The sequence below is a fragment of the Cornus florida genome, unplaced genomic scaffold, assembly GCF_030987335.1.
Source record: "Cornus florida cultivar Cherokee Brave unplaced genomic scaffold, ASM3098733v1 CherokeeBrave_3.0.0_Hap2_Chr04, whole genome shotgun sequence".
NCBI classification, from domain to species: domain Eukaryota; kingdom Viridiplantae; phylum Streptophyta; class Magnoliopsida; order Cornales; family Cornaceae; genus Cornus; species Cornus florida.
Window position 1 is genome coordinate 1,645,519 of NW_026775574.1, and position 27,328 is coordinate 1,672,846.

The 27,328-nt window shown below is 39.2% G+C and overlaps 2 protein-coding genes across 2 annotated transcripts; one reads left to right on the top strand and one right to left on the bottom strand.

Moving 5' to 3' along the window:
• Window positions 1-19,717: 19,717 nt before the first annotated feature.
• LOC132304595 (uncharacterized) lies at window positions 19,718-20,826 on the bottom strand. The gene is made up of 3 exons (XM_059802349.1): window positions 20,734-20,826; window positions 20,346-20,655; window positions 19,718-20,127 (listed from the first exon to the last, which is right to left on the bottom strand). The coding sequence occupies exons 1-3, from the start codon at window positions 20,824-20,826 to the stop codon at window positions 19,718-19,720; spliced, it is 813 nt and encodes a 270-aa protein (XP_059658332.1).
• Window positions 20,827-24,423: 3,597 nt separating this feature from the next.
• Window positions 24,424-26,285, top strand: LOC132302436 (protein BASIC PENTACYSTEINE2). The gene is made up of 2 exons (XM_059799299.1): window positions 24,424-24,560; window positions 25,161-26,285. Exon 2 carries the CDS (start codon window positions 25,166-25,168, stop codon window positions 26,006-26,008), a length of 843 nt encoding a protein of 280 aa, XP_059655282.1. The 5' UTR covers window positions 24,424-24,560; window positions 25,161-25,165; the 3' UTR covers window positions 26,009-26,285.
• Window positions 26,286-27,328: the final 1,043 nt, after the last annotated feature.

A 27,328-nucleotide genomic window follows, 5' to 3' on the forward strand; every position in this document is an offset into this window, starting at 1 on the left:
GCCTTGACTAATTTCTCAAGTTAGGTTAGGACTCTTTAATGTCTATATATATTCTTTTTCTTTCATTTCAGATTTTAGTAATATCAATTTTGAAACTTATGAGAGCCATTTTTAGAGTATTTTTCACAGAAAATAATCTTGATTGTTCTCTGTGTTTGTGTGTGTGTGTGTGTTTTTTTTTTTTTTTTTGGTTCAGAGTACATACTAGGGCACTTGAGTGGATTAATTCAGATGGTATTCTTTTTCTGGTTGGAGTTCAAGTGCAATTGAAGAATTCAATAATTTCATTTAGAAGCAACGTTTTTCTTCTTTGATTTACAAATCATTGAAATGAGGTTTCGATCGTGCTACGAAGGGAACATATCATTCGAGGAATGTTCATGTTCTATTAACAACACATTTACAAGGATTGGAGAATAAGCTAGAAGAATAGAGCATTTACACGAGAAGTCGCACAACCAAAGGCATTCAACAATTAGTTCTTAGTAGGGTGGAGAGAGTTTGACCTGTGTATAGCTATGTTTCCCCTGATGAAATTTTATAAAATCCACTATGTTGCCCTTTCCTTTTTATTAAAGCACAATAACAACGTGTTGTAATGAAATGCTAACAAAATTTCATCAACAGCAGGGGTATCATTGAGTACACATTTGGGCTGTATTTGGCGGCATGGAATTGGAGCTTTGGAATTGGAGAAAATTTTGGTTTCATTTTTTGAATTGTTTTCTTCAATTCCACCAATTCCATGCTTGCCAAACAGAACATTAGGAAAAATCAATGTAATTTACCCTTAATTAATTTATTTGTGCATTGAGAAATTGCACGTGGGTGTAACGGCCCAAACTCGAGGGTCCGGATCACTAACCGTGTCCTAATCCAACCCAGGAACGCACAAGGGTAAAATGGTCATTCCGTGTTAAAATTATGGGATGGAACCGACACCATTAGAAAGATGGCTCAAAAACATGCAAGTTAGCTCAAGAACGACCCTATTCGTGTTTACAATGAAAAAGATATGGGCATTTGAAATTTGAAGTAACATAAGTAGGGTCAAAATACTTTGTGCTTGAGCACAACCATTTGTGCTCGAGCTCAATATTGTGCTCGAGCATAAAAGTTTGTGCTTGAGCTCTAGGACCTGCAATGAAAAATCTCGGGAGCTGCCCATCTAAAACTACCCCAATATTCGAGCACTCTTGTGCGGGTGCTAAAGCACAAGCCACCCTGCAGAATTTGGTTATCGGCCATAGGTCTTATGCTCGAGCACAAAAGTTTGCGCTCGAGCTTTGGCCTAAAAAAATGTCTCTAAGGCTATATATTGGCCTTGGCTTGGTTCTTACATTTCTCATTAAGTTAGAGAACAACCCAAACACCTCAAATCTGTCCAAAAACATAAACAATAATGGTCCAAAATGTACATGACAACCCAATTTATAAAATCGAATACATGGTGACACAAAAGAGCTTGAATCTCAATCATTCATCATCCGTGCTTTACATTTAACCATAGAAATCCATTGTCATCATATACATATCCAAAATATACATAAACATACCTAAAGGAATATAGTTACATTGACAAGGTCGCAATCAAAAAGGCAATTACATGTCATTTGATAAAGTTTAACAAAACGAAATTTGGTTACAAAAGATGTCAAAAATAATCCTTCTAGCCCCATCTAAGTTTGTGGAGGAATATCGTCCACCACTTCCTTTCCGTGACCTAAAAATGATAATAAAAAGGTGAGCACAACGGCTCAGTAGGAGGTGCCTAAAACGCATACCTTAATGATCCCGTGAATCCAATGCAAAGCATAAAATATAAAGAAGGGGGTCATACTTAACTTAGGGAAAATATTAACACTTTTATCACCATATAATCCAAGCACAAAAATGCAATGCTATGCCATGCCAATGTAATGCAATGTCCACTCCCCGTTTCCCAAAACCTTTACCAATCTTAACAACCGTCAAACCATTAATGTAACCCGACCCGAGACAACTTGATCCCCAGCGCCACGAGAGAAGTATTGGCTAACTATCCTTAACATAAAGCAATTCCTTAGCATCATTTGGGGCCAAGGTAGCTCAACCACGCATAAGGCAGTCTCCCTAGTTCCCTATAGGTTCCATTAACGCCACAGACATAAGGCAACTCATTGCCGTCCAATTTTCGCAAACATCTTTTCAAAACTTTTCCCCAAATCAATTTCTTTTCATTTCAAAATTAATTTCCCATATCTCACCTAATGCCAATGCATGAATGATACATGTCTTTTTATCCCACGCCAATATGAAATTCCTTGCAACATAACTACAACCATACTTGCATGTTTTGAAAGTAAATTAATACAACAATTATCATGCAATCAAATCATCAATTATGGCATTTCAAACATGTGAAGAAAGTAGTAATTTCATCAAGCTCACATCTTCATAATCATTAAAGCATGTAATTTAACATATTTATCACATATATACAACTATCATGCTACACATTTAAAAATCCTAACAACCATAAACCCATTTCACCATTAAGCATGTCATATTGCAAATACAAGGAAGATAATTCACTAAAACCAAAGGAATTGAGGTTTAGAGACCCCTACCATCCAAGCAAAAGCCCCAAAATTGAAATCACCAATGTTGTCCAAATGAAAATCGGCTCTGATCAAAATGTAGCTCTCGTCTTACTCGTTAACTTTTCCTTCAATTGCAACTAGGAGCAGAGCCAATTAAGGCCCAGAAGGGGCACGTGCACCCCCTCACTTTGCTCCAATCTACTATACATAGGTACATATTTTTGGTATATACATATACTTACATGGTAATTTTAAATAATGCCCCTTCTTAAATTTTCTAATTTTCTAATTTCCTTTTGAAAAAAAAAAAAAGTTACATATATCCCTTCTTCAAGTGTATAATATATTTTTCCTTTTCTAATTTTTGTTTCCTTTTTCAAAAAATTTCTTTTTTCACTTATGTATAATTATGTATTTTTTTTATATTTTTTTTAACTTATTTCTTTTTATTGATGACATTTGTGATTGTATTTAATTAAAATATTATTAATTTATATTTTGATTCTTATATTTGTAACTATATTTTTTTCACAGTATTTATTTAGCATATTATATTACAATTATTTTTTTTTATTTGCGTTGTTTATTTAAAAAAAATTATACTTCCTATTTGTCATTGAAGATGCATGAATTTTCTCTCTCTAAGTTGATAGAATTTCATTACACTTCAAAATTTTTCTCCCCCTATTCCTCCTTTCTCTTTTCTATTTATAGATCATTTGCATTACTCCAGAGCCTTCTTCACTAATTTCCGCTGCTGGGCCTATCCTCAAGGTTTAGTGGTTATGGGCCTGAATCTTCCTTGAAAGCCTTTTTTAATCAGTCCAATACACCCGGTTTGCTTTGTGGACGTCAAGATCGGGCCATTGTCAATTGTTAGGCCCATACTTCGTTATGTGAGTTGGATCTGGCCCAAGTTGTCTTTGGCATCCTCAACTACCCCCATAATTACTCCCTCATTAATTAGGGTATGATTATTTAAAGACTCAATGATGACCTGAGGGCTTATGATGATTCGACGGCTTAAGACGATTGCGTGGGGCACCGAGCGGTCGGCCTCAGAATTAATGCCCTTTTTGAAATTTGAATCCCTTCAGCTTCCGAACGTCTCGGCAAATGGGACCACTTTCCCTTTAAATACCCTTCTCCCACGACCAAAGTTTTTCTTGTCGCATCTCTCACATATTGCTGTCAATCAATTCAATCCACTTTCCCAAGGCGAACGGCATTTTTCTCGGTTAAATCTCATCTTCTCCGGCGAATCTTGTGAAAGATTCTTCATCCTCGATTTCCTTGCGATACTCTCTGAGGTTAGTCTTGTTGCCCCTCTCCTCCTAAAATCTCTGCATTCTTTGCCAAGGCTCATAGTATCTTTCACCATGCCCATCGATCTAGATGTTCTTCGCATGAAACTCCACCTTCCCAGCAATATTCATGTTAGGGAATGCCCCGCAAATGTAAATATCAGAACTGGTGAAGGCCTTCTTCCCGGTGAAACCTTATTTTGCCTCCATCATTTAAATATTATTAGATTCCCTCTGCGTCCTTTCTTTTGTTATGTATTCAATAGGTTGAAGATTTCTCCTCTTTAAGTTAACCCCAACTTTTTTAGGGTTCTATTCGTTCTGTTGCTTCTGAATCGTGACAGAGGTTTGGATCTTGATTTAATCGATCTTCTCCTTTATTACAAAGTTAGCAAGATTAGGTTGGACGAGGCTTACTACCATTTCTATCCGTTCGAGAAGATGTCCATCTGTACGGACAAACTTAAATCTGAAAAATGGTGGAAAAGAGGCATCGTTGGGGTTCGGGGAGCTTGGTTTGCTCCAGCAGCCAATGACTATCCTATCCCTAACACTTTTGACGAATGTTCAGTCTCTTCTTATAAGAAGTTCAAGACTCATAAGGCTGACTGCCCTTGTGAAATTTGCATTCCCCGTTTTTCTTCTTTTCTTTGCAATTCTCTGGGTATCAATTTGGATAATGAACTCAGTTACAACATTTGCAGGGATATAATCACATATTTGAAGGAACATGTGCTGAGCAACGTCCCCTCTTGTTCGGAGCTTCTCACTTCTGAAAACCTTAGTGACATTGTAGTCCTCGGTTCCACAATGAGTCAACTCCAGATCCCTTCCTTCAGTAGGAAGAAGGCTCTTCCCAGGGCTGTGACGACTCCTGTAGTTTCTTCCTCTCCAGCCTCAGCATTGTCCTCTACTACTACCTCCAGCACAACTCCAAATGCAATAAATACTAACCCAATCATCAATGTTCCTTCTGTCAATCCGAGCACCGCTCCTCGGACTTAGGGCTCCTCTGCCCCCGTTGCACCCGCTTAAGACAAAGAGTAAGGAAAAAGTCCCCAAGCTGATAGTGAGGGCAATCCTGATGACCAACCCCTGATGAGGAGGGTTCGGACTTCAGGGCCGAACGTGCCCATTCCCCTCCATATCAGACTGGTCACTCCTTTTAGAACTAGCACGGCCACTGCTTTTGCCTCTGGTGTAGCACCATGGACTTCTCGATTCGTCCGAATGGATGGATCGGTTGTTAAATCGAGTAACACCATGTTCAAAGATGGCCTAACCGCTATGGCCTACTACAAGAACATGTGGTCCCCAAAGATGTTGAGGTTGCCAAAGCTCTTTCCCAGAAAGAAGTGTTCAGCTGTTTTCCTTTGGCCGCTATGGAGGTAATTTCCTACCCAGGTCTTAATCACCTCAGAAATATCTTCATTTTACAATTTCTCTGAACATACGTTCGGCTTAATTAGTATTCATGTATTGTTTTGCAAACTATGTTTGGCATGATGGCCATGCAAAAACATGTTGAGGCTGCCAACGTTAAGGCACGAAAGTTTGCCAAAGACGTTAAGGTAGGTCACAAGAAGAACCAGATCATTAGCACCAAAAATGCTGAACTCATGGTGTAACTGAACAAGGTTGAAACTGGGAGGGATGGTCTGAAGAAGGAAGTAGACTCCCTTCAGAATGAGAAGAACGCTCTTCAGCTTGAGAAGAGTATCTGGCAGACCGAACGTGAGTCGCTCAAGACCGAAAGGGAAAACCTTCAGCGCTTGTTTCACGACGAACAAGCGGAGCACATGGCCTTTGAGAAGAGGGCTCTAGATGAGCGCAATGCCTTGCTTGGCATTATTAGCAAGGTTAACAGTGGGGTGGCAGCTCTGCATGGTTGCGTCTCCAGAATCGGTGCCCTGAGGTACGCTGAAGGATTCAAAAAGGGTTATAATGACTATCTTCCTACTGAGGGTCAAATCGGTTCCACTCCGGATGACATTGACAATGAACTCAACATCGATCCTCCAGGAATCTATACTGACCCAGACTCTTCTCCTGCCAAGCACATCTTTGATGAATGCCAGGAGATTGCATCTTCTGGGGTCATTCCTGCCCCTCCTTCTCCACCTTTGAACGCTCCTCCTCTGTCTATCATAGTTCCATCTGCAACCGCTGCCGAGGATGGATCTTGCAGAATCCTCTATCCATCGTGGTTCCATCCACAACCATTGCTGAGGGTGGAATCCTGCAGAATGAAACAGTGATCCAATTGGATTCCCCCCCTCACAGTGATAATGCAGCAACTGATGAGGAAAGGAACGCTAGCAACCCCGAGGGGACTGTTGAAGCTGAGCTGGTTGATAAGGCTGAGCGAGTCAATGAGGAAATGAGCACAGCTTGATTGCACTTGTATTTTCTTTTTATCATCTTTTTTGTAACTCTCATAGCTCTTTATATAAATGAAAATGATGATTTCCATTACTCATGATTTCAAACTTTGCATCGTTTGTCAATAATTGTTTGTATGAATGAGTTGCCACTTTATTTTGCATCATTTGCCTATTACTGATTGGCAAGTGTTTGGCGTTTGGCTCATAGTGCCAGCTGCCACTTTCCTTGCATAAGTGCCTGGCACTCGGCTTGAACGCCACTTGCCACTTGGCTTTTTGCTTTTTGACAAGTGTTTGGCGTTCGGCTCGTAGTGCCAGCTGCCACTTTCCTTGCATAAGTGCTTGGCGCTCAGCTTGAACGCCACTTGCCACTTGGCTTTTTGCTTTTTGGCAAGTGTTTGGCGTTCGGCTCGTAGTGCCAGCTGTCACTTTCTTTGCATAAGTGCCTGGCACTCAGCTTAAACGCCACTTGCCACTTGGCTTTTTGCTTTTTGGCAAGTGTTTGGCATTCGGCTCGTAATGCCAGCTGCCACTTTCCTTGCATAAGTGCCTGGCGCTCGGCTTGAACGCCACTTGCCACTTGGCTTTTTGCTTTTTGGCAAGTGTTTGGCGTTCGGCTCGTAGTGTCAGCTGTCACTTTCTTTGCATAAGTGCCTGGCACTCAGCTTAAACGCCACTTGCCACTTGGCTTTTTGCTTTTTGGCAAGTGTTTGGCATTCGGCTCGTAATGCCACCTGCCACTTTCCTTGCATAAGTGCCTGGCGCTCGGCTTGAACGCCACTTGCCACTTGGCTTTTTGCTTTTTGGCAAGTGTTTGGCGTTCAAGAAGGCAATGCTTCTACCAATCTTTCGAGGTTTTGTCAATTTGCAATTATACACTCTAAAGTAAATATTGCTTCAAACAAAAATTTATTTTCATTGATAATACCTTTTCAAAGATGTGGCATTCCAAGGCTTGTTTACCAGCCTTCCAGCCATAGTTTCCAACACATATGCCCCATTTCCTATAACTTCCGCAATTCTATACGGTCCTTCCCAAGGTGACATCATTTTCTTGATAATTCTAACTTTTCTTTTCAGAACTAAATCACTGAGTACAAAATCCCTATGCCTCACCTTCCTGTTATGGCTATTCATAAGTGTTTGCTGATATGACGCAAGTCTTTCTACCGCAGCATTCCTCTTTTCCTCAAGCAAATTGAGTTTAAACCTCAGCATATGATCATTCTGCTCCTGATTCAATGCTAGGCTTCGAACAATGGGAACTTGATGCTCCACCGGTATTACTGCCTCGATACCATACGCCATAGCAAACGGGTTCTCCCCGGTCGGTCGCCTCGGTGTCATTCTGTATACCCACAGAACGTTCGGGAGTTCATCCAACCACTTCCCTTTCTCATCTTCAAGCTTCTTCTTTATGCAAGTGAAGATCGTTCTATTTATGATCTCAGCCTGACCATTCGCCTGTGGATGGCTGACCGCTGCTAACTTCTGATTGATTCCATATTCTTCTAGTAACTCTCTCACCTTCTTGCTATCGAGGTTAGTCCCATTGTCCATGACGATTGACCTCGGTACACCAAACCGACAAATGATATTACTCCAAATGAAACGCCTCACGTGAGTCTGAGTGACACTAGGGTACGGTTCTACCTCTACCCATTTGGTGAAGTAATCTGTTGCGAGTAGAACATACTTATTTTGTGACCTAGCGGTTGGTAACGGGCCAACCACATCCATCCCCCATTGCGCAAAAGGCCATGGTTTGGCCATTACGTGCAAGTCTTCTGGTGGTTGGTGGATCAGGGGTCCGTATCGTTGGCACTTATCACATCTTCTCGAAAATTCCTCTGCGTCCCGTGACATGTTCGGCCAGAAGTACCTTTGTGTCATTGCTTTGTGCGCTAGGGATCTCCTAAATGATTGCCATATACGCCTTCATGAATGGTTCGCAATATTTGCTGAGCTTCTGCAGGGGTTACACACTTTAGATAAAGCCCTAAATAAGACCTCCAGTACAACTGGTTGTGTACCACGGCATACTTCGCAGCATTCGATCTGATCTTCCTTGCTTCATCCCTTCGTTCAGGCAAAACACCATCTCGGATATATGCCATAATTGGATCTATCCAGCTTGCCTCATATGGTATGACGTTTACCTGCCATGGGTCCGAACTTGACGACTTCTCCAATATAGATGGCTGGCGCAGTACACCAACTGGAATCACCCTTGCCAATGTCTAACCCGAGCTCGATGCACTGCAGGCCAAATGGTCAGCATCTTCATTGTGCTCCCGCGGCACTTGCGTGAACTTGATCTGATCGAAATTTCTGGCCTCGTGCATAACGGCTGAACGGTATGCTTCCATAGTCTCATCTTTGGTACCATACTCCTCAGTCACTTGTCGAATGATCAGCTGCGAGTCACTGAAAGCGACTAAGCTTTTGACTTTTAGTTCCTTGGCCAACCTTAAACCAGCCAATAGCGCTTCACACTCTGCTTCATTGTTGGTTGCCCTAAACTCAAGCTTGATTGCTTGGCTGAGCGCAGTGCCCTCTGGCGTTTGCAGTTTGACCCCGATTCCTACCCCCATTTGATCTGAGAAGCCATCAACGAAGAGCTTCCATGAGGATTCTTGTAATACCCCTAGTTTTAAAAAGGATAAAATGGGAATTTAATTTGGATTTTTATAGCATTTTTATTTAATTATGTGACTTATGTGGTTTATTTGCTTACTTGATTTAGTGTGAATTTATTTTAAATTAATTGGTTACTTGTAATTATTTATTTGTTTTATTTAATTGGTTAATTGTAATTATATATTGGTTTTATTTCATTGTTTAATTGTGATTAAATTTACTTATTTGATTTATGGGTTTTAAATGAAGTGTATTAGAGTATGCTTTGTAATTAATGATATTAGGGTTTTGTCCTATGAAATTAGATTAGCCGACAGATGGTTAGACTAGATTAGGATTAGGGTTGTTCATAGGTCTATATATATATAGAACATTATATGTCGGCAAGGGTTTTTGGTGAAACACCTTATTCACGTATTGGAAAACAGAAAAACAGAGAGGTGAGGGTTTACAAATATGAAGGAAAACTGGGAGAGGTTTCCAGCCATGGATTGAAGCTCATGTCAAGGAGGAAGGTGGGGTTTACTGTGAGATAGAACTAAGCAGTAGGAAGGTTGCCGGTAGTCGTCCGTTCGTCGGAAACTCCATAGACGGCGTTATAAGGTTTCAAACCGAAACCTAAAGGTAAGTTTCATTCTATCTCATTCCTGTAAACTTGTGTTTTGTGCATTCTATACAGTCTCCAGGAATTAATTAAATTTTTAAAACTGGTGTTTGATGCATATTTGCCGGACTATAAACTGATTAACGTATAGACAACTGAAGTTTGTTTTCTTTGCATAAACTGTTTAGATTATGTTTTAAACTCTTGTAAATTAATTCATAAAGGAATGTAAGGAGTTTCTAGGACTGTTGGGACTTATCTTGCACCTTAAAAACTTTAAGAAAACTTTTAGAACAGAGGATAGAATTTTACCAGAATCAAGGAAGACGAACAGAGAAAACATAAACTGTTTTTGTTTTCGGTTTAGATTTTTGTCAATTAATTCATAATGGAATTTGAGAAGTTTCTAGGATTGTTAGGACTTATTTTGAACCTTAAAAATCTTTAACAAAAGTGGGATAGAGGACTGAAGTTTTGCCGGAAGCCGAAAAAGGCAGACAAAGGAAACGGAGAACGAAAAACGGAGGTTCAAAAAGTGGAGGAGCCTCCACCCTTCAATGGAGCCGGCTCCATTGAAGTGGAGCAGGCTCCACACTCTGCTCCATTGAAGGGGAGCAGGCTCCACACTCTTGTGGAGGCGGCTCCAAGAGGGTAGAGCAGGCTCCACACTTTTGTGGAGCCGGCTCTTCTTTTGGAAATGCACAGTAAGTGCGTTTTATTGATTTTTCTTGTTACAGGGGCTTAAATGAAATTAATGGAAAGTGATATGGGGTTATAAATGTGTAAAATTAACCTATTAAAACCTTAAAATAGTTAGTATATGCTAGTGTATTAATATTAATGGACATCATGAATTTTTAAAGATTAATGTGCATGCTGTCCAGGAAGGAGGAAGTCTTAAATGTCTAGTTTGGTTAGCTAATTGAATGGACTGGAATGAAAGATATTTTAGGGATGTTGTATTAAAGATATTTATGATATATTTAAGTTCCATGAGGGTTGGTTGGGTTGTGGTTGTGGACGTCATGTAATTTAAATACATTGTTGCATGCTGTCAGGAGTGGATGAGCTTTTATTTGCCGGTTTATTTTAACCAGTTTATTTGGGTAAGTATAAAATACCGTTGGGGTTTTATATAATGTGCAGTGAGACTTCTTAGTTGACATATTATGTCAGGCACTGGTTTTAAGATGGAGGATTAAAAAGGACGTCATGTAATGAAACGATAATTCTCATGCCGTCAGGGATTAGGGAAGATTTCTATTACTAGTCTTTGTTTTAATAATTTAAATGAACTAGTAAGAGAGTATGGTTAGGGATGTCTAGTATAATGTGCTCAGGTCATGTTGCTGATAGTCATTATACCATGATGTTGATGTTAATTGATGAACTGTTTAATTTATGTTTTATCAATTATATGGATGTGGATAATATAAATTATTTATCATTAATTACACAATTTATTTGGAGGATTTATGATTATAACTATTTAATTTATGTTTTATTAATTATATGGATGTGGATGATATAAATTGTTTACCATTAATTTAACAATTTATTTGGAGGATTTATGATTATAATCATACACATGATGCATGATAGGATTTTAATAATATCTGATTTCTATTATGTTGGTTTCTGGATTTATTTGATGTTCATTTGAGTGTGCATCATTTGTGGATCATTTGCATTATATGTACCGGTATGGGACGGTGACATATCAGGGATGGATTAGATAAAAAAAGCTAAGTCCTACCCCTTCATATATAAGGAATGGATTAACTAAAACAGTTAAATCCTATATGGATGCATGTCCTGTCAACTAAAATAGTTGAACGACATAATGGATATTTGTTCTATCTGTTTGCACTAGGAAGGAATTTATATATATACTTATGGGATTGTGATACGAGCTTGAGTCTCCTGATCATAGTTATGGTGCGTATATCGCAAAGGTTGGTTAGCTAGATATAGCTGATGTTCCCTGGTAAGTCTAGGTACTTGGCCGCTGGAAAGCGTGTTTTTATGTCACCTTCTACCCAGGCTGAACTATGTTATAGGCTAGTGAGCATCCTATAGTGTGTGTATATATATATGGACTATTTTAGATATTACCGAGCTATCTAGGATATATCTGCGTTTTGGGTTTATGTACGGATTGTAGTAGGATGGAACTTGCATGTGGGCCTGACCCACCTTTATTTTTCAGGTGTTCGTGAGTACCAAGCTTAGGGCTTGATCGTGGTGATGCAGATACTAACTACTTACTCTTCCGACTATATAAGATTTCCTTTCTTATTTTAGTTTTGAATTTGTATCTTGTAAATTTATTTAACAGTTGGATTTATTAGGGGTCTACTGGATGGATTCCCGAGTTATACGGATTTGAAGGATTTAAATAATATTAATTTATTATTTAAAGTTTGATGATGTTTATTTTAGATTCCTTTCAGCATTATTTTATTTTTAATTCAGTTTTTATTCCTGCTTGTTTACATATTGATTGTTTGGTATCCCTCGGATCTGTACTCGGACTTGATCACCCGTGGCTCTAGAATCGAGGGGTATCACAGTTGGTATCAGAGCACTCCAGGTTCTAGTGTCCTTAGGAGTGTCTTTCGTTAGAAGTCTTCCGCGTTGCGTCTCTTAAAAACTTAAAGCCATATTAGGAATCGTTGTACTCTTTTACGGTTCGTTAGGAGGACTAGGTGATGTCAATTATATTTCATAATTATGGAACGGTTGACACTAGGAGGAGGATGGGGTCCAAGGCGACAGCAATTCAGATCCAGAGGAGTAGAGGAGTACGTTATCGAGTTCTTTATCAGAAGCAGAACTTGGGATTGAAGGTTTAGTTCCGGTTGGCGCTACTTTTAGAAGTATAAGCCAAGGAAAAATTAGGAGTGTGTTTTAGGTCACCGTATAAAGGGACCAACACGATTTCAATTGTTCTCATAAAGGAGACAACCAGGGAATAGGAGTCCAAAGAGGATTCTAGTGGGGGAGTTTTTAACATACCCCAAAAAAGAGGGTATTGAATCTTGGAAAGCAAGGATCACGCGAGCGTGATCTTGTTCCCTAATAGTATAGTGAACGATACTTGTACAGTTGGTGTGGATTGACCTACATATAGTTAAACTTTCGTTTTACCTTAAAAAAAAGGTAGATAAAGAAATGCTTCAAGGGTTCAGGAATCGGATGGAGTGCTTCTCAAAACGAGACAATGATTTTATATCACGTTTCGGGGAGTATGGGAATTAGGTTGCGACGGTCTAAGTTGCTTCATTACAGCCTCAGTAGACGGTTTGCATTCCGTGTATAAAGAGGATGAGGGTTAAGTCTTTGGAATTTGTTGAGGCAAAGGGATTTTGTTTTGAGCTATGGTTTGAGCTTAGGTTTCAAGGTTGGATGATTACCTCCGAAACTGTAAAAAGGAGATTGTGAACCAATCAGGTAAAGTTGATTTCTAAAAGAGATTTTCTTTGCTAGGAGGAACGATGTGTTACGTAGATTTTTATTGTGTTTTTTTTGTGTGTTTGCATTATGTGTTTCATTTTCGTTAATTAGTCAGGATCGGGATTACGGTTTAGTTGGGAACACAAGTGAGTGATCAATCAACTACCGTTTTGGAGGAATAGCATTAATTACGCTAGGATTTTAGGCATATGGTCATGGGATTTGGTATGTATACCTAACTTTAGCCAATCTAAGGAACCTAGAAATGCGTAGTTATAGTATGTTTCCAGGATCGGATAAGTAAACTGGCAGTTCGAGTCAAATGATATAGGTTCATTGGATAAATTGTAACGTCACGATGGTTTATAGAAGGAAATGACTTGGCTGAATATCTTTTCGGAAACTTTAAACAGGTGTTCCCAAGTCAGCAGGAGGATTTTGTATTAAGTACTTGTTGGAACGACACCGACTAAGGATAGTAGACGGATTAACTATTCATCGGTCTATCCTTAATCAAGAATTTGGTTCATGAAGGCGTGTCGTTAGGAGGAGTTACCGGAGTTGTATATTGAGGATGAAGCAAAGTCTCTTCATTGGCATAAATAATGTGGAAATTTTTTTTTAGGTCACAGTTCGCAACAAATAGTTGTTGCTCGGAAACTGTTGACTAATTGGAGGATGAAAAGATCCCATATGCGTTTGAAGTTAAACAAAATGGGAAGAGGATGTAAGGACTGAGGTTCACAACTCTTAGTTCTTAATGGGTTTTGGAGGAAACATGATGCTTCGTAAAAGGCAGCAGATGTTTGGAAGGTAGGTAGGAGGAGGGACATAGTGATTTGTCTCAAAGTCTGATATCTTGTAGATAATCTAGATAGCCCGTCAGATATCAGCAGATCCTTGCAGCTACTTCTTATACTCGAGCAGGACTGACAGAGTAGTTTCCACGGATCTCGATGAAGGATTGCTGATTTTACACAAGGATCAGGATTCTAGTTGGGATATTGGTTGCCTGATAAAATTAAATCAGTTTCACTTTGTCTATTTTGGAACTAGTAAGATATTAGTTCCTATGAATAGCACGGATCATGTGACGGCTTAGATGGATAGATATGGTGAGTCACACTTTGCATTAAGTTTCATCTGGTGGAAGTAATAGGGAGGAGGATGATCATATTAACCGATATGGTAATTGAACCTGCGGTGGTTATTACGCAATACGTTGCATTTTAGCACGTGGAAATAATAACACTTGCTATTACTAGGGAAATGGAGACGGTCAACTTGGAATATTTGGGCTGACCCCACAGGAGGTAGTATCTTACTCAGATGCATTTAGGGTACTGAAGGAGGATTGTTAGTTGTTTTTCTGATTCTAGGAAGGTCGGAGTGACTGAGATGTAAAATTCATAAATTTTACAGTGCAGCCAAATGGATAGAAGTTACAGCACGACTTATCAGGTTCGTCTTGGTGAGCCAGTACGGATAGAGACATGTATATCACTGTCTCCAATGTATCACCTGCTAATAAGGTGGAAAATTGAGGCTTGGATATCATTGGAGATTTTAGCCACTTCCTATATCAACAGAGAAGTAGGACTAATCAGGAGGTGGATGGTTGGTAGAAAGTACTAACATTGGTTGACATTTTAATTCCATATGGATTAAGAGTCATGGATCAAGCAAGATCGATTATGGACATCATTGTTAGTCGGGTTTGTTTTGACGTGTTGTGTCAGTTCTATATTGCACTGATCACGAAATTATAGTATGTGGTTATCTCTTATGGGAGCTAAACATTGCTATATCAATGGAGTTTTCGAAAGTGTTGGAGCAACAACTACGCTTCGCATCTCTGGATGGAAAATTTGATCACAATATAATATTGGATCATGGCAAATATGCTTAGGATGTATATCCTGGGTTGGCAAGGGTAATTGAAAGCGTTACTTATCTTTTCAGTTATTATCTGTGCTATTGTTGGCATAAGGAGGTTAATGCGACAATGTTTGGAATTTTGGATAGGTTGTTGTACGGATCTCTCACTGGTTGGTCTAGTATGGAAGCAAGGTTATATAATAAGACCTTGTCTTCTTTAAGGATACATCGGAGAAAAATACTCTCTTTTGGTAATGATTGCGCGTAGGTTGGAGGCGGCAGTCAGAGGTTGTAGATAGTTGAACTCGTACATAGGGGTATTCTATTAGGAAGTGGTTATTTGGGAGGATTTCTGTATAGGAAGCAATGTATTTTGGAGGAAGGTTAGTTTTTATGTATTACATTAACTTTTCATGGATTTTGTTAATCGAGTTAGGCAGATGACTATACTATAGCGTTACCAACTTGTTAAGCGCTGGATGCATAGAAATTTTATGCGTTTGTTCTATGGAACTTGGAGGACTAGGGATTGTTACCCTTCGCTACATATTGGGTAAGATGGGATCGTTGATAGATACAACCTAAGAGTTATACATTTATGCTATTTTCTTATACATAGAAACTTAGTATATTGTTGGATATGTTGGAAATTTGGTGGAGCTCATCTAAAAAGGTTGTGCCACACAAAAACGGAAATGGATTTTGCAAAGTCATTAATTTAGAGTTTCGTGAATTCCAAGGACGGAATTCCTTTTGTTAGGGGGGAAGAATGTACTACCCCTAGTTTTAAAAAGGATAAAATGGGAATTTAATTTGGATTTTTATAGCATTTTTATTTAATTATGGGACTTATGTGGTTTATTTGCTTAGTTGATTTAGTGTGAATTTATTTTAAATTAATTGATTACTTGTAATTATTTATTTGTTTTATTTAATTGGTTAATTGTAATTATATATTGGTTTTATTTCATTGTTTAATTGTGATTAAATTTACTTATTTGATTTATGGGTTTTAAATGACGTGTATTAGAGTATGCTTTGTTATTAATGATATTAGGGTTTTGTTCTATGAAATTAGATTAGCCGACAGATGGTTAGACTGGATTAGGATTAGGGTTATTCATAGGTTTATATATACATAGAACATTATATGTTGGCAAGGGTTTTTGGTGAAACACCTTATTCACATATTAGAAAACAGAAAAACAGAGAGGTGAAGGTTTAAAAATATGAAGGGAAACTGGGAGAGGTTTCCAGCCATGGATTGAAGCCATTGTCAAGGAGGAAGGTGGGGTTTACTGTGAGATAGAACTAAGCAGTAGGAAGGTTGCCGATAGTCGTCCGTTCGTCGGAAACTCCATAGACGGCGTTATAAGGTTTCAAACCGAAACCTAAAGGCAAGTTTCATTCTATCTCCTTCCTGTAAACTTGTGTTCTGTGCATTCTATATAGTCTCCAGGAATTAATTAAATTTATAAAACTGGTGTTTGATGCATATTTGCCGGACTGTAAACTGATTAACGTATAGATAACTGAAGTTTGTTTTCTTTGCATAAACTGTTTGGATTATGTTTTAAACTCTTGTAAATTAATTCATAAAGGAATGTAAGGAGTTTCTAGGACTATTGGGACTTATCTTGCACCTTAAGAACTTTAAGAAAACTTTTGGAACAGAGGATAGAACTTTACCGGAATCAAGGAAGACGAATAGAGAAAACATAAACTGTTTTTTTTTTTCGGTTTAGATTTTTGTCAATTAATTCATAATGGAATTTGAGAAGTTTCTAGGATTGTTAGGAATTATTTTGAACCTTAAAAATCTTTAACAAAAGTGTGATAGAGGACTGAAGCTTTGCCGGAAGCAGAAAAAGGCAGCCGGAGGAAACGGAGAACGAAAAACGAAGGTTCAAAGAGTGGAGGAGCCTCCACCCTTCAATGGAGCCGGCTCCATTGAAGTGGAGCAGGCTCCACACTCTTGTGGAGGCGGCTCCAAGAGGGTAGAGCAGGCTCCACACTTTTGTGGAGCCGGCTCTTCTTTTGGAAATGCACAGTAAGTGCGTTTTATTGATTTTTCTTGTTACAGGGGCTTAAATGAAATTAATGGAAAGTGATATGGGGTTATAAATGTGTAAAATTAACCTATTAAAACCTTAAAATAATTAGTATATGCTAGTGTGTTAATATTAATGGACATCATGAATTTTTAAAGATTAATGTGCATGCTGTCCAAGAAGGAGGAAGTCTTAAATGTCTAGTTTGGTTAGCCAATTGAATGGACTGGAATGAAAGATATTTTAGGGATGTTGTATTAAAGATATTTATGATATATTTAAGTTCCATGAGGGTTGGTTGGGTTGTGGTTGTGGACGTCATGTAATTTAAATACATTGTTGCATGCTGTTATGAGTGGATGAGCTTTTATTTGCCGGTTTATTTTAACCAGTTTATTTGGGTAAGTATAAAATACCGTTGGGGTTTTATATAATGTGCATTGAGACTTCTTAGTGTTTTAAGATGGAGGATTAAAAAGGACGTCATGTAATAAAACGATAATTCTCATGCCGTCAGGGATTAAGGAGGATTTCTATTACTAGTCTTTGTTTTAATAATTTAAATGAACTAGTAAGAGAGTATGGTTAGGGATGTCTAGTATAATGTGCTCAGGTCATGTTGCTGATAGTCATTATACCATGATGTCGATGTTAATTGATGAACTGTTTAATTTATGTTTTATCAATTATATGGATGTGGATAATATAAATTGTTTATCATTAATTACACAATTTATTTGGAGAATTTATGATTATAACTGTTTAATGTATGTCTTATCAATTATATGGATGTGGATGATATAAATTGTTTATCATTAATTTTACAATTTATTTGGAGGATTTGTGATTATAATCATACACAGGATGCATGATAGGATTTTAATAATATCTGATTTCTATTATGCTGGTTTCTGGATTTATTTAATGTTCATTTGAGTGTGCATCATTTGTGGATCATTTGCATTATATGTACCGGTATGGGACGGTGACATATCAGGGATAGATTAGATTAAAAAAGCTAAGTCCTACCCCTTCATACATAAGGAATGGATTAACTAAAATAGTTAAATCCTACATGGATGCATGTCCTGTCAACTAAAATAGTTGAACGACATAATGGATATTTGTTCTATCTACTTGCACTAGGAAGGAATTTATATATATACTTATGGGACTGTGATACGAGCTTGAGTCTCCTGATCACGGTTATGGTGCGTATATCGCAAAGGTTGGTTAGCTAGATATAGCTGATGTTCCCTGGTAGGTCTAGGTACTTGGCCGCTGGAAAGCGTGTTTTTATGTCACTTTCTACCCAGGCTGAACTATGTTATAGGCTAGTGAGCATCCTATAGTGTGTATATATATATATATATATATGGACTATTTTAGATATTGCCGAGCTATCTAGGATGTATCTGAGTATCGGGTTTATGTACGGATTGTAGTAGGATGGAACTTGCATGTGGGCCTGACCCACCTTTATTTTCCAGGTGTTCGTGAGTACCAAGCTTAGGGATTGATCGTGGTGATGCAGATACAGTTACTTACTCTTTCGACTATATAGGATTTTCTTTCTTATTTTAGTTTTGAATTTGTATCCTGTAAATTTATTTATCAGTTGGTTTTATTAGGGGTCTACTGGATGGATTCTCGAGTTATACTGATTTGAAGGATTTAAATAATATTAATTTATTATTAAAAGTTTGAGGATGTTTATTTTAGATTCCTTTCAGCGCATTATTATTTTATTTTTAATTCAGTTTTTATTCCTGCTTGTTTACATATTGATTGTTTGGTATCCCTCGGATCTGTGCTCAGACTTGATCACCCGTGGCTCTAGAATCGAGGGGTATCACAATTCTTCCAAGCATGCCTCTGGCTCTTCCACATCACACTCTAGTAAGAAATCAGCCACTGCTTGCCCTTTGATGGCCGTTCGGGGTTCATACATGATATCAAAAGAGCTTAACTCTATCGCCCACTTCGTCATTTGTCCGGACAGATCGGGCTTATGCAGGATCACCCTTATGGGAAATGTGGTCAGAACGACTATTGGATGGGATTCAAAATAGTGCCTGAGCTTCCTTTTTGCGTTCACCAAAGACAAGATCACCCGTTCGGCCTTTGAATATCTTCGCTCTGGCTCGGCCAATGTTTTGCTTACATAAAAGACTGGGAACTGCTTACCCTCAGCACACCGGAGTAGAACATCGTTGGTTGAAACGCTAGACACTCCGAGGTATAAGAAGAGTTTTTCACCTGGCTCTGGGGCATTCAAAACTGGTGGGTTCCGCATATATTCTTTCAGATTGGTCAGTGCCTTCCTTTGCTCATTCCTCCAGGACTACTTTCCGTGTCCTCTGATTATATCAAAGAATGGTTTACACCGATCAAATAACTTAGAAATAAACCGACTCAATGCCGCTATGCGCCCGGTAAGAGCCTGAACTTCCTTAATAGTGCACGGTTCTGTATTGTTAAGCAGGGCTTCCGCTTGGGTTGGGTTGATCTCAATCCCTCTGTTGTTAACCACATGGCCAAGGAATTGCCCTGATCCCACGCCGAATGAGCACTTTGTCGGATTTAACCTCATTCCATACCTTCTTAATACATTAAACACTTCTTGCAAATGGTTCAAATGATGTCCCTTCTGCTTGCTCTTTACCACCATATTATCGATGTATGCCTCCACTGTTTTGCCCATTTGCTCTTTAAAAATTTTGCTAACCAACCTTTGGTACGTAGCCCCAGCATTTTTCAATCCGAACGGCATGACCTTGTAACAATAGATCCCTCGCTCGGTGATAAAAGAAGTCTTTTATTCATCGTTCGGATCCATAGGAATTTGATTATAGCCTGAATAAACATCAAGAAAAGTTAACAGCTCATATCCTGTTGTAGCGTCCACCATTTGATCAATCTTCAAAAGTGGAAAGTTATCCTTCGGGCAGGCCTTATTTAGATTGGTGAAGTCAATACAAACTCTCCATTTTCCATTCTTCTTTTGTATTACAACCACATTTGACAACCTGCTCGGGTATTGTACTTCTCCAATGAACCCAGCCTCCAACAATCGGTTTACCTCCTCAGCAATGATCTGGTTGCGTTCCGGGGCGAACCTCCTCTGTTTCTGCTTCACAGGCCTAACGTTCGGATCAACTTTAAGGGAGTGACAAAAGACAAAAGGGTCGATCCCTGGCATGTTTGAATGGCTCCAAGCGAACACATCTGCATTTTGAGAAAGGAAATCAATTAACTGGCGTTTTTCCTTATCTGAAAGTCGCGATCCTACTTTGTGGTTCAGTCTAGCCTCAAATGATCAATTTGAACTTCATCTAGAGGCTCTTCGGTCAGCATCATGGACTCCTCCTCCCTGCTCATGCCGAGGGGAGGTTCCTGTAATTGCTATTGGGCATCAACTGATTAGATGGGAGCCTTGCCCTTGCCTGCGGCCCTCAGGGTCACTGAATAGCATTCCTTTGCTGCAACCTGATCCCCATGGATATCAATCACCTTGCTCCCGTCTGGGCTTAGGTACCTCATCACTTGGTGTAGGGTTGAGGGGACTCCTTGTACCCTATGGATCCATCCTCTCCCCATCAACAAATTGTAAGAGGGATAGATCTCCACTACGACAAAACTTTCGACCAAGTCCCTCTCAGGTGCTCGGACCACCAATTCCACTGTGCCAATCAGTTCAACTCGTTTGCCATCAAACCCCAACAACGGATTTCCAGTAGACTTGAGCTCCTCCGGCTTAATTTAAAGCCGATCAAAAGTGACTCTAGGCATAATATTCGCACTGCTACCCAGATCGACAAGCACTCTGCGTACCAAACATTCTGCCACTGTCAGACTGACAACCAAGGGATCCTCATGTGAAATCTGAACTCGCATCAGGTCTGTCCTATCGAACCGTATCTGCATGGCCGAACTCTATTGGTGCAGGGTGTTGACATTGCCTACTCACCTCTTCATTTGCGCTTGGCGGAAGCGTGTTCGGAGCAATTCCTCAGATTCTACGGTTTGCTCGGGTCGGCCATGGATTGCGTTGATTATCCGTACGGGCTAAGCGTTATGGTGGTTCGGTTTTTGGTTTCTCTTAACCTGCTCAGCTGGATAACTTTGCTCTTGCACCGATCCTTGAACATACCCTGCAAACTCTCCCCTAGCGATCAACATCTCCACTTGTCTCCTTAAGTTCCTGCATTCATTAGTCTGATGACCAAAATCACTATGAAAAACACAATGTTTGGATTGATCCCGCTGCTCAAGCGGTTGTCTAATTGGTAAAAGAGGGCGAAACTTATCTTTGTTCTCTTGGTATAGCCGAGTGTAACTTTGAATGGAGTAATCAGGTCATCCTCTCTAGACCTCTTCTCTGTCTTTCAGGAGGTCTGACGTTGCGTAGGAACTTGCTTCTGCCGTATTTTCGCTTTGGACTTCTCTTCCGTGGAGATGATGGATAGCTTCCTAGTGTTAGCTGCTTCTTCCTCTTCCAGGTGTACGAAACCATCAGCCCTCTCATTTAGCTCGTCCATTGTCTTCGGCGTGTTTACCACCAGACTGGTATTGAATGGTGTCCCTCGGGTCATAGCTAACTTGAACACCTGAACTGCTGTGGAAGGATGGCACTCTATCACCATGCTCTTGGTTAGGTTAAACCTAGTAAGAAAAGCTTGGAGACGCTCGTCGTCATGTTGTTTCATGGTGAACAAGCTGGAGATATCCTTTGCCGGGCGCTTATTCCCATAGTATTGGCTTATGAATCGATCACACAAGTTACGGAAGCTGTCTACCGAGCCCCTCGGCAGGTTCTTAAACCAATTGAGCGTCGGTCCAGCTAAGCTTGTAGGAAAACACTTGCACATCAAAGGATCATTTTCTGTGTTCAGTGCCATCTTCAACTGAATGTGATAGACATGATCGATCGGATCGGTCGTTCTGTTGAACAGAATAAAAATAGGCATGGAAAACTTCCTCGGGCTCGGAGCATTCAGGATCTCATTGGTGAACGGCGAATCAACCGTCCGTGCTGCCAAACGGAAGGCTTCATTCTTTCTTTCAAACCTTGTGACAACTCTTTGGTCTATAGATCTTCTTTCCGAACTCCTATAATCGTATGTGGCCATTGAAGGCCGATAAGGTGGATCGATCGACCTTTCCTCTGTGAACCACAGTGAATTAACCTTGTGACAATCAAACTCCATACCCTGCTCGTGATTGTGCCTTTCCTGATGCGGATTGAGAGCTGTATTGTCATCCCGCCTAATATGCTCACGATGAGGATCGAGATGTACAGATCCTTCTCGATCCTCAGCTCGACGAGCAGTTGGCGGTATATTCTCCATCCTAACCTCCTCGCGATGGAGATTGACGTGCTTATCTCCTTCTTGCTCACCTTGATGTGCGTCATCAGGTCGTACGCCTCTTTCACCTACCGGAGGCCGTCGCGTCGCAATCGGAACCTCTTAACGTTCCATTCCAGCTCTCAACTCTGCATTTTCTTTTCTCAGTGCCTCGATCATGTTCATCAGTTCGTCAAGCTTCATCTGCTAGTTATTCTCCACTGGATTCGAATTCTCTTCTCCGATCATCATTTCGGATCGTAGCAAAGTCATCAACCGCAAATTTCTGATCAGATCTAAGTTTTGCCAATGCTGACGCTCTAGATCTGGATTCTAGTGCAGCTGAATGCTGATTGCCAAATTCGGCAATTTCAGCGACTTTTGACTGTTCAACTCTCCAAAATAAGCACAAAGCTGAACTCCGTAGATCAAACGCCGATTTCTCCGGTCTCAATTTTACCGACCTCAATTCTGCCTTCAACGATCAGGCTTCGTCCTCAAACGCTACACTACTAGATCAAATCAATCTGAGTGAATCATCAATCAATCCTCTTCAGTTCCCACAGATAGCGCCATTAAAGATGCATGAATTTTCTAAGTTGACAGAATTTCATTACACTTCAAAAATTTTCTTCCCCTATTCCTCCTTTCTCCTTTCTATTTATAGATCATTTGCATTACTCCAGAGCCTTCTTCACTAATTTCCACTGCTGGGCCTATCCTCAAGGTTCAGTGGTTATGGGTCTGAATCCTCCTTGAAGGCCTTTTTTAATCAGTCCAATACACCCGGTCTGCTTTGTGGACGTCAAGATCGGGCCCTTGTCAATTGTCAGGCCCATACTTCATTATGTGAATTGGATCTGGCCCAAGCCGTCTTTGGCGCCCTCCAGCTATATCCCACATCCTCAAGACTATATATATCATCTATTAACGTTTACTAAATAGAGCCGACGTCCAACCCAAGCTCAATAGGTTTTAACTCGGCCCGAGTGCGTCTATGGACCAGTCCAATCTGGTCTAGTGGTCCTCAAGAGGGGTGGGTCGGACTTGAACTAAGGTCCCACTGCCCAGTGTATGCCACTGGGCCCACTCCGCACGTTTTATATAATGCAAGTTTACTAGAGCCACTGTGGGTCAAATATATCATCAAATATATATATATATATATATATATATATATATATATATATATTTCCCTAGTTAGAACTTAGATCACGACTTCCTTCACCCCAAGTGTACAAAGATGGACAAACCAAATTTAAAGGTTCTTGGGTTGTGATTTCAAAAGCTATATTTCTTTTACAACTAAATGATACTTTTTGTTTTTAAAATAAAAGTTACATGGTTAAGAGAAAAAATTATTATATTGTATCATAAACAATTAAAATGAAATTTTATTTTCTTTCCAAATTAAAATTGGAAAAAGCTATACACTACTAAATGAAGAAAGAATAATTAAGTCAGTCTCCCTCCAAGGTGATATATTTCATAGTCTAAAAGGAAATTTTGGTTTAATTTCATAATCTAAAGACAATTTGTCTAACACATAATCTCTATGGTTTTGAAAAACGACAAAGGTTATTGTAATGGGTCAGACGCTTGTTCCTAATTTAAAGTTTAAATTATTGAGTAATGCTACATGTACATCTATATATACATATTTTACTTCTCATCCAAATTCTATGTAAAATACCTCTCACATGCTCTCATTGTAATTTGTCACCCTGTACGATCAGGATATTTCTGAACTAGGCATTTTGCATGACACAAGAACTGAGTTTGGCTCGGTATCATTGCAAAGAATTGGACAATTACTTTCTGACCCAAAAAATTAAAATATTAACAACTATTCTTTTGATGTTTATACTTAAAAATGGAAAATTCTCATGCCAGCATAAATTCATAGTTCTTATAAAATGGAATAAGAAAAAATAAACCATACAAAACTTGAAAGACTAAATTGCATAGGCCAAGAATGCCATATTTGTCACATAACAAAATTTACAACGCCATATATAAAAGGAATATAACTCAGCAACATATAAAGGGCTATTGCCTCAAATTGAATTACTCTGTAGATGATGCAGAGTTGGGTTTTGGTGTCACGTTTTGCTTATTTATGCACGATAGCGAAATATAGATATCGCTTAGATTTGTTTTTATTAAATATGGAAACATTTTGATAGAAACATACAGTAATATAAAGGGGTCTCTCTCATTTCTCTCTCTTCTTTCTCTCTCTTTGGATTTCTCTCTCCTCTCTCCTCTCTCCTCAGAAGGTCAAAAAAAACCCTAAGAGCTGTTTACCCACAAGTAAGTTCTCTCTCCTCTTTCTCAAATATAACTTTACCATTTCTCTCTCTTATATATGAATTTTTCCCTCTTTGTACTGGTCTTGCTTGTCATTTTTATTTCTATATATAAATTTCTGAGAAGGTCTTTTATATTTCGGAAATTTCTTCCTCGTATGAGATCCAAGTTAAAAACGATAAAAATTTCAACTTTTCTTTTGAAATTACATTTATGTGGTTTTCTTAATATCAGAGCATTGGATTGATGTTGGTATTGCTATTTTTTTTTTGGTTTCTTCAATCTAGTGGTTTAGATCTTCTTTCCCAGTGCGATTGTAGTTTGAAGCTTGTGCCTTTCTGTGTTTGGTTCGGTTTTCATTTCTTTTTAATGGTTGTCTTTTCTTATTCGCATTGTTATCAGGATGACAATGCCAATAATAAGTTTATTGGAAGTTCCAATTGGTGCTGTTTTTTTCTGGGCATTGGTCCCATTTTTCAATCAACCTTATGGCTGTTTGGATGTTCTCACCTTTACGTGTGATTCACAATTGCATTGCCTCTAATGGCTGAATTGAAAATCTAGTGAAGATTTAAACACATGTTTTTTTGTGATGATATGTAGTTTTGATGGACGATGATGGATTGAATATGCGGAATTGGGGTTATTATGAACCTTCCCTCAAAGGGCATCTTGGTCTGCAGCTCATGTCATCTGTGGCAGAGCGAGACACAAAATCTTTCCTATCTGGGCGTGATCATACTGTAATGGTCAGTGCAAATGGGGCTTTTCACCCTCGGGATTGCATGGTTTCAGAAGCACCTGTACACATGGACTATGTGAGGGACAGTTGGGTAAACCAGAGAGATAAATTTCTTAATATGTTACCGGGAAACCCGAATTTTGCAGTTTTTCCTAGACCTTCTGGAAGTAACCCCATGCAAATTTTACAGCCCCCTGATTCATTAAAGGACGTGAGGGTGGGTATGGAAGATCCAGGCATTAGGAAGGAGGGTGTCTCTTTAAAGAAAAGGACAGGTGGTAGCATCCCCAAAACTCCAAAATCAAAGAAGACTAAGAAAGACCCTGCTGTCCTAAAGGAGAATGGAAACCCTTCTGTTCAACGAGCTAAACCAGTGAAGAATATGGATGTTGTCATAAACGGGATCGATATGGACATTTCAGGCATTCCTATACCTGTTTGCTCATGCACTGGAACTCCTCAGCAGTGTTATCGATGGGGTTGTTGTGGTTGGCAATCTGCTTGTTGTACCACAACGATATCGATGTACCCCTTGCCAATGAGCACCAAAAGACGTGGAGCAAGGATAGCTGGAAGGAAGATGAGTCAGGGTGCTTTCAAGAAGGTATTGGAGAAACTCGCAGCTGAAGGTTATAACTTCTCTAACCCAATTGATCTGAGGAGTCACTGGGCGAAACATGGTACCAACAAGTTCGTCACAATCAGGTAGATTTACATTGTGGTTACCGTTACCGGACTCTCATTGAATCTGGTCTGCTTTACCTGTATATGTCTGTGGCCTGTTGCAGAAGTTTATCTGTTCTGATGTAGTCCATGAATATTCAGATTATACGTGTTCTTGAACTCAGAAACCTGGAGTTCTTTGGAAATGTTGTTTAATTTTCCTGTTCATGTTTGAAAGGCTATCATTTCTGGCCTCCAGAATGTAGGATGGTGCACAAGTTTTATTTATTGGATCATTTTGGGATTATATCCTTTCGTATTTCCATTTGTTGTTGAAGATTAGCAATTGAATGTTGCCTTTGCCGCTTGTTTTTCTAAAGACATGGCAGCATTTTTTGGGTTTATGATTGCTATTATTTATATTTTTAAATGCAAAAGTGTTATAATTGATTTGGCCATGACTGGTAATTTGATGATATTGTTGTGAAATTGCATAAGAAGGTAACTAGTTTTGTTATCACCAATTTTATTATGCCAGTTATTTATTGCTCATAAATCAATTTGGAAGAATTTCCCATGATCTATATACGTTAATGTGACTTGTGAGCATTGCGCTTCTAGCAGGTATATGAAATTTGTGAGAAAATGTCTCAATTTTTTTAGCAAAGAGATGACTACATGTCTTATTTGTGTTCATGGTCTTGAAAATATACATTTTATTTGTCTTCTGTTATTATGATTTTGCTTACGGAAATATGCATGTCAGCCGAGTAAAAAATATATAAAATAGTGTGTTTCTTCCTCGGAAAGAATGCACAATTAATTAACTATTGTGATGTTGTGGCCCGAATTTGGTGTTGGGTGGAAAATTTTAGACCCATTTTTGCTCATGGGTCGTGTACCCTAAGTAGTACTCTCTTGTAGACCAATATATAAAGGCATTTAGGGTTTCGAGTGTGTTGTGAGAGAGGCACTGAAATTCCTATAGAATTGAGAGTGAGGGGCTGAAACTTGTAACCTCTGATTTTACACATGATGAAGACTTTTGCCAGATCTCCACCGTGGACACAGGCTCTGCCGAACCATGTATAAATCCTTGTGTTCTTTATGTGGTGTGCTTATTTTTCTGTCGTGTTTCGTAATCGTTGCTTAGTTCGCTGCGTTTGTCGTAACAATTATCAAATAATGAAGAAAGTTCATTGTATTGGACACCGACAAAGATGCATGATAAACACATTTCCAACTAGTGTTGGCACTTTGAAGAGTGTCTGAATTTAATTATTGATGGGAAGCGGTCGTGCTTATGCCAACAAAAAAATTCTTCATTTTCTGGGTAGTGTCCTAAGTATACTTGTCCTTTTTATTA